This window comes from Acanthochromis polyacanthus, chromosome 1 (assembly GCF_021347895.1).
Source record: "Acanthochromis polyacanthus isolate Apoly-LR-REF ecotype Palm Island chromosome 1, KAUST_Apoly_ChrSc, whole genome shotgun sequence".
NCBI lineage: Eukaryota > Metazoa > Chordata > Actinopteri > Pomacentridae > Acanthochromis > Acanthochromis polyacanthus.
The window spans coordinates 29,605,493-29,616,725 of record NC_067113.1 but is presented as its reverse complement, the minus strand read 5'-3'; the positions used below and the strand labels follow the sequence as shown (position 1 = coordinate 29,616,725).

The 11,233-nt window shown below is 39.6% G+C and overlaps 2 protein-coding genes across 2 annotated transcripts; one reads left to right on the top strand and one right to left on the bottom strand.

Moving 5' to 3' along the window:
• The first annotated feature begins 166 nt into the window (after positions 1-166).
• On the top strand, positions 167-3,573 carry ndufaf1 (NADH:ubiquinone oxidoreductase complex assembly factor 1). The gene is given in 8 exon segments (XM_022197083.2): positions 167-360; positions 935-1,124; positions 1,127-1,473; positions 2,082-2,267; positions 2,403-2,477; positions 3,079-3,120; positions 3,122-3,179; positions 3,182-3,573. Coding segments are annotated over 7 exon segments (909 nt in total). The 5' UTR covers positions 167-360; positions 935-961; the 3' UTR covers positions 3,220-3,573.
• Positions 3,506-11,088, bottom strand: nusap1 (nucleolar and spindle associated protein 1). Its single transcript, XM_051957466.1, is given in 13 exon segments — positions 3,506-4,052; positions 4,130-4,197; positions 4,199-4,236; positions 4,324-4,440; positions 4,526-4,652; positions 4,654-4,681; positions 6,268-6,445; positions 6,679-6,789; positions 6,936-7,019; positions 7,177-7,315; positions 10,391-10,573; positions 10,673-10,741; positions 10,895-11,088. Coding segments are annotated over 13 exon segments (1,308 nt in total). The 5' UTR covers positions 10,970-11,088; the 3' UTR covers positions 3,506-3,961.
• Between the last annotated feature and the right edge of the window lie 145 nt (positions 11,089-11,233).

Below are 11,233 nucleotides of genomic sequence, written 5' to 3'. Positions count from 1 at the left end.
ACGTGAGCATTTATAGCTTTCTGAGAGCGGAACTACAGACCTACAGTGAGTGCGTCAGTCAGGGTAGGAATCTGTGTTGCACTAAAGCTACATTCAAGTCACAACCTGTCACTGTTGTAAATCTGTGTACGCTGCCTTAAATGCGTTAATTTCTATCTGTATTGCTCTGAACGCAGCCACATTTACTTCCGCCGTGTGGAACCGGACAACCTTGGGATTGAACACGAGTGTAAATGAGTAGTTTATAAATTGTCTGTGCTTTATAACAGTGATATAATCAGATATATCCATGGTGTAGCTAAAATTAAACCAAATCTGCTGACGTATCCACGAGGCTGAAGCTGCTACAGCGTGGTCACGGTAAGTGGGAACAGGTTATGCTACCAGGATTATGTTTATGTATTATTTGGGTAGATTTCAGTCATCCAGGTCACTGTTAGGCTTCAGTAGAAACTGGATTTCTTTTTTAAATTCTTAGATACTTTTCACCACTAATACAAGAGACTTTCCCTCACTTTACACACTGTTCAAAGTGTTTATTCTTACCAATAACCAATGATTAATAGCAAATGCTTGTGTACCTGCCTGGTCAGGGATGTCCAAGGTCAGGACTGCATTGTAAGTATCTGATAAGTGGTGACTTCTTTCACTCTTCTTTTTAATAACAACTGGATCATTCACTAAGAACCCAATCATAAGTGATACATCCAAAAGCAAGACCAAAAAGCAGGAAGAACACATGTTTCAGCAGTTTGAGGTATGATATAATCTACTAAATAGCTCGATACAGATTAGAAATATTGATTACAGCCTGTCAAATACAATATATACATTTTCATTTAATGTTATTTTCCCTGTAAATCAGTCTTGAGTATGCATCATCACCATGTACCTTGAGTGTAATGGCACAACTTTCCTGTGTGATGCATCCCAGCAGTGAATCGTCCACATCAACACTGAAATGTTGCTGCAGAAGATCACACGACTCCGTCCGGTGAGGCTGCTGAGCTCCATTCACCAGCAGCAGCTGCTCCTCCCGTCCACCACCGCTCTCTCTGTTCCCAGAAGATCAGTGATCCAGAATGAATACAGGCGACCTGGCCAGCCCAGAGAGAACAAGTTCCCGTGCAGAAGATCAACTTTGACTTCTCCAAGGGATTGCAGGGGATCAAGAAGCATTTTCGCTCTGCTAAAGAAGGAGTTTTAGCCCCGCTGGGTTGGTCCACAGGGAAACCGATCCTGGAGCACATGCTGGAGCAGAACAGGGTGATCTGGGAGTTCAGAGGTCCAGAGAGTCTGGAGCAGTGGACGTTGTCATCTGATCAGGAGATAGGAGGCCAGAGTGAAATATACCTGAAGCTGGGAAAGAACACTAATACTTGCTTTTTGTACGGGACTCTGAGTTCTGTTCCTCCAAGAGACGGAGAAACTCGTTATAGTGGATACTGCACCATGCGATCAAAGCAACCACTGGTTAGTATCTTGATCAATTCTGGGTTTTATTTGTGGATCATACAATTGTTAATAGTTCAAGTAATTAACTAAATATAGGCATCAGTGTTTCTCCAAAAGGATTTTATTCTTTGCCATTGAGGAAAAGTCTTCAAAAATAGAGTTTCAAAAATAAATTGGATAGAAAGTTTAATTATTCTGAACACAATATTTTAAAGAATTCATTTAAAGGACTCATGTTTTCTTTTTATTGTGAAGGGGTGGGAGAGCTCATTAAATATTCTAAAGCAGATTCTGAAATAAATATCACATAGAATGATTTCTAAAACATTGAAGACACTTCAGTGGGCAATTTTGCACAGCTAACCACATATTTTGACGCATATTGACAAACTTGTAACTACTGTTGCATCAGGTATTGAAGAGTGACTAAAATCAGAAAAAAGTGTGCATTTCCTATCAATATTCACTTTAAATACCTGTTCTTCTTCATCCTGTGTAGTTTATCGGTATAGGTATGTATTGGAATGAAAATCTACTCATATTTAGGATCTAATAATATGAGTGCTGATGTTGGAAGCAGATAAATGACCACTAAAAGTTACCCTGACAACCTTTGTCTCTTTTAGGCTTCGTTTGACAGAAAAGAGCACTATGATTGGACCAGTTTTAACACCCTCCATTTACGTGTGCGTGGTGATGGCCGTCCGTGGATGATCAACCTCGCGGCAGAAATGTATTTCTCTCACCAGAAAGACGACATTTACAGTTACTTCCTGTACACCAGAGGAGGACCCTACTGGCAAGAAGTGAAGGTGAGCAGAAAACAGATAAAACCCGTTTGATCACCTGAAGCAACATCACAGAACTTTAGGCACTTTGTTGCCACGTTTACTGTACTTTTATTTTAAGGAAACTTCTGAACTAACTCACACGTTGCTCCTTTGCAGATACCTTTCTCGAAGTTCTTCCTCTCACATCGAGGGAGGATACAAGACGACCAGCATCCTGTCTGGCTGGATAAGGTAGTGCAAAGGAACTTTAATGAACTCCGTGATGGCAATTTAGTAGGCTTTATGTCATGACCTAACTATGTTTTTAACCTTAGCCCTTTTCAGACATGGAAAGTGGAACACTTTAGCTTCACCAGTCAGTTAAAGTGATGGCATTCTGTCATTCAGACGGCTTAAATTCATTATTGGTGACTCTGTTGCAGTCTTTCGTTGCTGTAAAAGTTTGGATTTTTATGCACATTTCAGCTTCGAATAGATACAAAATCATAGCGGCAAAATGTATGAAGATGTTTGGTTTTCTCGGCACAAACCGTCTTTGCTTTCTGAACGATATAAAGGAAGTCTTTCCTAATTGCTTTACACAACTCAAACTATCCTGTGATTTCCTATTTCATTTCACTGTATGCAATTCAGACTTGCGCCGTATTAAAAGTGACGCTGAAACGTTACTAGATCCAACCTAGTAAGACTGCCATTAATACTTTTGCAGAAAAAGTAAGCAGGATGTCACATTTAGACATTAAAATGCCACCAAATGAACAGAAAGGATTGTCTGAAAAAGGCTTAAGACATCTTTTTGCTGCTGTTAATGTCGCGTTTTTTGTATTTGCAGGTTAACACCATCGGGTTTACTTTGGGAGACAAAGCCGACGGTCCCGTTCCAGCTTGAGATCGACTTCATTGGCGTCTGCAAAGATTACGCACACACTGAGGAGTTGCTTATGAGGTGTACAAGAGGAACCCTGAAGTTTGAGAACAGCCATCACTGGGATGAAATTAAACTGTTATTGGAAAAACAATTACACCTTCACTCATGTTGACTCATGTTTATCTGGATTATAATGGATGTTCTGAGATGAAGCATTGGCTTCCATCTCTGAGCTTGTTTGGGAAGAAGTGTTTGTCTGGTCTTAAAATTAGGAAATGTGCTCAAATTTAGGGCTTCCTAAATGAGAAAACAGTTGTAGTCGATCACATCTTTTCAGTTAGAGGACAGTAACAGAGGATTTTGTTGATCCTTTACAATAAAATCAAGTTGGTTATCCAAGTCCTGTATTTAATATCAGACCACTTTAACAATAAAATGTTTTCCACATGAAATCACCAACATTTTGTGTGATCACGTCTCAAAAATCATTAGAACACTACGCTCTGGAAAACTACAATTAGCACATTTATTTAAAACATTTGAATACAGAGAAAGAAATCTTTTGTGGCTCTTTTATATCAGGTTCTCCCAAAAATGTAAAAACAAAGCATAAAGTGTTTAATAACAAATGCAGCAAAACAGGACATCGACCTTCTACACATCAAATACTAACATGCATCATTCAGGGTTAAAATGTGTTTTAATATTAATGAGTCAAACCTAAAAAACTTGTAAGACATGAGTGTATCTACTTTCCTACCAGAAATGATTGCAGAAAATGAATGCGTCAAAAATATTTACAGCAGAACAGCAGGCTTTACAAAGGACATCAAACCGCGGAGTATTTTTACATCATGACGAGGCCTCTTCTTTGCACCAAGCATGCTTTCTTTCTTCTGCTTCCGGCGTCCTCCTTTTGTTTGTTCCTCCTGTCGTTCCTGTAAGAAACAGAACATCCATAAGATACCATCATGAGAGGAAACTGTTATCGGAGTCTAATCGATTTCAGACGTACCGTGACTGGACTTTGTGTTGTTTGTAATTATCCTGACGCGTATTTGAGTTCACAGATCGGTCTCCTGCCCGTGTTTTCTTTGACCTCTCCAAACGGCTTCAGTTTACCTTCAGGAAAAATACATGTCACTGCTTTGTCTTCGCTACTGAAAGTAGATTTCATTTTATCAGGGATCTGGAGGACAGTTTTTCTACCTGTATGAGGCCTGTAGCTGAGAGGACGGGACAGACTCGCCTTCAGATCAAAGGCGGGCTTCTTTTGTGTCCCAGGGGTTGTTGAAGTGCTCGTGTTGCCGGAGAAAACAAACGGTCCTTTAAGAGAGGAAAACCAAACCATCTACTCAGTCTGTACGGGTCTACAGGACATTCTGATAGCATTCCGAGGACGGTAATGTACCTGGAATTTTTGTGGCAGAGAAAGCTGAAGTCCTGGGTTTTCCTGCATCAGCGGTCTGCCTCTGTGGGGTGCTGGAGGCCAGGCAGGGTGACATGCGCGCCGGCGTCTTCACCAAAGACCTCTTGTGTTTCGTTGTCTTGAGTAGCTTCTGAGAATCTGCACACAAACACATCTGGCTGTTACGGAGTCGTATTAAGACACTACATTCGGTTTTTAAGTCCTGTAAGAGTTTCTCAGTGAAGTGGAAAGTCCAGTGCTCCTCCAGAAAGTTAGTTTAAAACCCAACATGTGACGGTATTTGGCTACTGCCTTCTTCAGTATGGAAATAATCTTGGTGTTGTTTTTTTCTGCCAGAACTTCACCCTACACAAACATGTTAAAACTGAGGTAAGCAGTATCTTTCTTGGCCATTACTGAGCAAAATTCCATCAAACCTCGAAGCATTTTGTAATTCAAGTGGTCTGAGAGGAAACTAGAATTCTGCACTTCCTCTTGGCTCAATTTTCAGGTTATAAAAAATCCAGCCTGTGATGTGAGACTTTGACCAACCAGACCGCTTTTTGAGAGAGGATGTTTTCTTATTTGCTGATCGACACATCTTGATGCACGTGCACACCTTTTTAAATGATGGAAAGCCTGATTCTGTGGATTCAGTGGCGGGCAGTTTTGGAAGAAAAGTTGCTTTTCCGGCAACGCTACCCAAAAAGGGAATCCAGACTTTGCATGTCACTGCTGGTGAAGCATACTCAAAGCTGAAGCGTTATCCAGTAACTTTAACATTCTAAGTCTGCTGTTTTTCTCCAGGACAGTTATGCTGATAACCTCCTTTTCCTGTTCCATCCCAGTGTGTGTTATAGTGGTTGGATTGGTCATGTAGGAAAACTGATTGTACTGAATGCTGCTAATAGCTATACTTTCTGTTTGCCGTAGCCAAAAGATTTGGGCTGCAGCTGTGGCTAATCAATTCCACGTTAGTGTTCATGTTTATGATCAATCTCACATGCATCTGCCTATGAAGCGCCTGCACATGCCCGGTCTTTTTTGGTGGAAGGGAGTTCATATTATATTTGTCACACGCTCACACAGCACGGCAATAAAAAGCAAAGTGGCAGTTCCACAAAGCTTTGCAATAACAACAAGACAAAATATACACATAAAACATTTCTTACAAAAACAGAAGAGTTAGTTTCTGTCTCCTTAGGGCAAAAAGGGGAAAGGTGAAGGAGGGCAGTATTTTCAAATTCAGGTGTTTGCATTTCTCCTACTCTGTTGTTTCTCTCTGACGACATAAATCATTTTTTTTAAGATTAAGTTAATTTTTCAGTGTGTAATCAATTTAAAGATGTGATAGAGAATCAACACATTACACACCATAACCAAGCAGGATGGTGTGGATTTGTAAAAGCACTGACATGACATTTAAAGACAACCGGCTCAGACACCTGGATGACCGGTGTATTATACTGCAGCCTTTATCCTTTGCTACCTGCATTGTTTTGCTGCGATTTCAATTTTTGTGAATTATATAGCGAGCATTAAATTCTCTATCACCCTACTTTGTAATTGTAACTTTTCAGTGTTTTATTATTACTTTAGTTATTCTCTTATTTTTTATGGTTCTGAGTTTGTTTGTGTTTTAATCTGTTTGGTTTCATTGTAAAGTACTTAGCAATTATTACCACTGAAATGACTTCTCCTTCTACTTCTCCTGGCAAAGCTCTGCGTAAAAAGAAGTGACTCACCGAACATTGATCCTGCGAGTGGAAAGAACAGACGGTCTGAAAGGAACACTTTCCTTCCTGGCAGGTTTATTTGGAGCAGCTTTGGTGGCTGACAGCAAAGTGTGTCTGCGTCTTTCTTCAGCGGTTTTCTTGTTCACCAGGGCAGGACTGAACATGGTAGCACGGACAGGATTTTTTTCTGGAAGAAATATATACACATAATCTTCACTGAACTATAAAGATAAACAATGTGTTCTGCAGATGTTTAGCAGATAGTAATTCTTACCACTTGAGCTTTGTCATCAACTTGCTGCAGTTTACTTTTGTCTGAAGCCTTCTAAAAAAATAATAAAAATTTGAATTTAAACTTCACATTCAGATTTAAAATTGTCTGAAGAAAGTCAGTCACGACTACTGAAAAGAACAATACCTTCAGGTCTTTATCTTGATTTTTGTGGTTCTCCATCTGCTTTGTCCTCCTCTGGAAGTAGGAATCAATCGACTCCATCTTGTTAAACTGCGCCTCATGGAGTTTTTTGAAGTCTAAGAGAGATAACAGATACGATTTACAAAAATTATCATAAGACTTTGTGGGAACAACTCTGCTTAATTATGTTGACTGAAGTTTTTGTTCAGAACTAGACTGTGTGGGAGGAAGGGAGAGATGAAAAAAGAAAAAAAAAACTTACTGGGAGTGACAGGTTTCAACGAAGGTTTGTTCTTCTGCTGCAGTCGAGGGATTTTACCAGCTTTGGCCACTTTTGGTGCTTTTTCTGCACACAGACATTTACAATAAGTGCAAAACAAGTAAGTATACCTGACACAGCAAAGAATCTCTTAGGGAAGACAACAGTGACACATTTTACTCGAGGACGATAAAGGTACTCAAAGCAGACAGATCTAAAAGCTTCATCAAATCATATTACTGACCTGCTTCAGCCTGTACAGGTGCTTCATCCTTAATGCCAGGCTGCTGCTCTGCCTCAGTTTTGTCAGAATCCTTGGCAGAGGACAGCCTTCTCTTCTTAGCACCTCTGGCATTGCAGGGTACATCCACCTCAGTGTTACCCTTAAAGGAACAACAGCCATTTAAGTCTTTAAACCTTTTAAAGAATTTACACTACAACTAAGCAAATTAGTGCGTAGATACCCCAGTACCAACTTTGCATCGCTGCACTAGAGGTCAGTTTGTCTCGCTCACTGGATGTTGACTCCAGGGTGCATTTCATGTGGTTTTAACTGTTCAGATCATTCTACAATGCTGGAGATAGATGCCAGCTATTCAAGACTGGACTTTTTATTATGCTTATTAGATTTTTCCCATCATAGGCTTTGACATATTTCTTGTTACTATTGCTTATACATACACACGTGGACAAAATTGTTGGTACCTCTCAGTTAAAGAAGGAAAAACCCACAATTCTCACTGAAATCACTTGAAACTCACAAAAGTAACAATAAATAAAAATTTATTGAAAATTAAATAATCAAAATCAGCCATCACTTTTGAATTGTTCATTAACATAATTATTTAAAAAAACAAACTAATGAAATAGGGCTGGACAAAAATGATGGTACCCATAACTTAATATTTTGTTGCACAACCTTTTGAGGCAATCACTGCAATTAAACGATTTCTGTATTTGTCAATGAGCGTTCTGCAGCTGTCAACAGGTATTTTGGCCCACTCCTCATGAGCAAACAGCTCCAGTTGTCTCAGGTTTGATGGGTGTCTTCTCCAAATGGCATGTTTCAGCTCCTTCCACATATGTTCAATGGGATTCAGATCTGGGCTCATAGAAGGCCACTTTAGAATAGTCCAACGCTTTTCTCTCAGCCATTCTTGGGTGTTTTTGGCTGTGTGTTTTGGATCGTTGTCCTGTTGGAAGACCCATGACCTGCGACTGAGACCAAGCTTTCTGACACTGGGCAGCACATTTCTCTCCAGAATGCCTTGATAGTCTTCAGATTTCATCGTACCTTGCACACTTTCAAGACACCCTGTGCCAGATGCAGCAAAGCAGCCCCAAAACATTACTGAGCCTCCTCCATGTTTCACCGTAGGGACAGTGTTCTTTTCTTCGTATGCTTGGTTTTTGAGTCTATGAACATAGAGTTGATGTGCCTTACCAAAAAGCTCCAGTTTGGTCTCATCTGTCCAAAGGACATTTTCCCAGAAGCTTTGTGGCTTGTCAACATGCATTTTTGCAAATTCCAGTCTGGCTTTTTTATGAGTTTTTTTCAGCAGTGGTGTCCTCCTTGGTCGTCTCCCATGAAGTCCACTTTGGCTCAAACAACGACGAATGGTGCGATCTGACACTGATGTACCTTGGCCTTGGAGTTCACCTTTAATTTCTTTGGAGGTTGCTCTGGGCTCTTTGGATACAATTCCAACGATCCGTCTCTTCAATTTGTCATCAATTTTCCTCTTGCGGCCACGTCCAGGGAGGTTGGCTACTGTCCCGTGGGTCTTGAACTTCTGAATAATATGAGCCACTGTTGTCACAGGAACTTCAAGCTGTTTAGAGATGGTCTTATAGCCTTTACCTTTAAGATGTTTGTCTATAATTTTTTTCGGATGTCCTGGGACAATTCTCTCCTTCGCTTTCTGTTGTCCATGTTCAGTGTGGTACACACCTTTTCACCAAACAGCAGGGTGACTACTTGTCTCCCTTTAAATAGGCAGACTGACTGATTATGAGTTTGGAAACACCCGTGATGTCAATTAAATGACACACCTGAGTTAATCATGTCACTCTGGTCAAATAGTTTTCAATCTTTTATAGAGGTACCATCATTTTTGTCCAGGCCTGTTTCATTAGTTTGTTTTTTTAAATAATTATGTTAATCAACAATTCAAAAGTAATGGCTGTTTTTGATTATTTAATTTTCAATAAATTTTTATTTATTGTTACTTTTGTGAGTTTCAAGTGATTTCAGTGAAAATTGTGGGTTTTTCCTTCTTTAACTGAGGGGTACCAACAATTTTGTCCACGTGTGTAGCTACTGGTGCAAAGGTTGCTGCAGATCCCAGATTTAAAACTTTGATATACTATGAAATAAAGATTCCTCCTGCTGTGATCTAGCCAAATCAGCATAGTGTGAAGTCGAGGCGCAGGCTTGAATGTGACAGTCATTCATTTCTTTACATAAATGTGAAACACCAGCTTAAAGCATAAATACATTTAAACAACCTGAAGAAGTGCACAAAGTTTTGTGTTGGAGAATGTGTTATTATACATTTTTACGACCACAAATGTGTATTTGTTCCAAACATCCATCATCTGTCTCCTTCACTAATAATCAATATCAGCACTGCCTCCCCCGAAAAACATATTGATCAACAACGGATCTCTACCAACAGAAGGAGGATACACATGTAAAATTGTAAATGTATTTCTATTCTCCCAATACAGAGACAGCATTAGACTGTATTTATACTGATCAAAAATATAAGTCCAGCATGTAATACTTTATTAAATGTTATCTATTCATTTTAGCATATGGGAATAACAATAATTTGTTGTTACAAGAGTTTATACTGCATTGTAAATGATAAGAGGGGGTTCAAGAGTGAGGTCATAAACCAAAAATCACAAATCAGTAACAAGGGTGTCCACCGTTTGCATCATGTCATGCCACATATGCTGAGGTAATGAGGCTGTTGATGTGTGCTTGTTAAATGTTGTCACACTCTTTCTGAAGGCCACTTTGACATGCTAACACTGTCGGACACATCTATCCAGAGCGGTATGAAACTACTTCTTTAATGACAAACAGTGGAGTTGTGAATATTTCTCTTGTTGACTTATGGCATCATATAATTTGAATAAAGCTGCATTTTAAGGTGGTCTTTTATAGTCCCTGGTAAAAGGAGTGTCTGTGTTCTGGTCACACAATCTGTTCATTGCAGTTTAAAGTCACATCTAGGAGCGTTTATGTTGTGGATTAAGTCAGCAGTTGAGATTTTGTCGCCACTTGAACAGCTCCAAACCTCTTTGTGCCATGACAATAAAAATTAGATATACTTTTTAAAAACATCTTCTCCAAGTCATAAAACAAAATCATTTGCATACTGCATTATATTTCTGCTCAGTTGTATTTACAATTATGTTAATTTTGTGCATGTTGTTATGTGTCATACCTTTGCATCATGTATAGGCTTCTCAGCACCAGACTCAGTCACTGCTGCAGCATCAGGGAGCTTTCTCTTGGTACAGTTCCCTTTTCCTCGACGTGTGTTCACAAACACAATGGCGTTGGAAGCTGCTTCCTCACAAGCTGCATTTTCATCTTCTTGGACACTTGCATCATTATTATTTTGTCCCTGAAACATGCATATACATCGGCTTGCTCACATCAAGCTATGCTAACAAAATGTTATTGTTTGCAGTTAATACTGGAACATTAGTCTCGAGGAGGTTACCTGCACGTCCTCCTCCTTGTTCTTTTCTTGTTGGTAATGCTGTTTTACGGCTTTCAGGAGTTTATCAGCCTGTTGTTGAAAAACAAGGTTTTGAATGCAGTCAGCACATGTATGTTAACGTTAGCAAACAGTTAGATACCGTTAGCTACAAGCCACAACACGGCACGGTCTGAATAATCTCGACAATTCAAAGTTATATTTAACGAACTTCGGTTCTCTTACCTTCATGTTCGCTTTAAGTCCGAGCTCTTTCGCGAGCTTTTGCAATTCTGCGTATTTCATGGAGTCCAAATCCATGTTAGAGCGATAACTGATTCCGTTTTTACAATAAAATTGCTCGTTTTCTCATTCACCGTGAGCAGTGGCGGCATCTGACGGTTAAAACTGCCTCCGATTCAAAACACAGCCAGGGGAGCCTTATGATTGGCACTTGGGCATGACCGGAAGTGCTTTGTAGCCAATCACAAAGAACGTGTAGATTATTTAAATATTGGTTAACGTCTCCGCTTATGTTCGTTTTATAAGTCAACATTTTAAAAGTTAATTTTGCACAACCTTGTT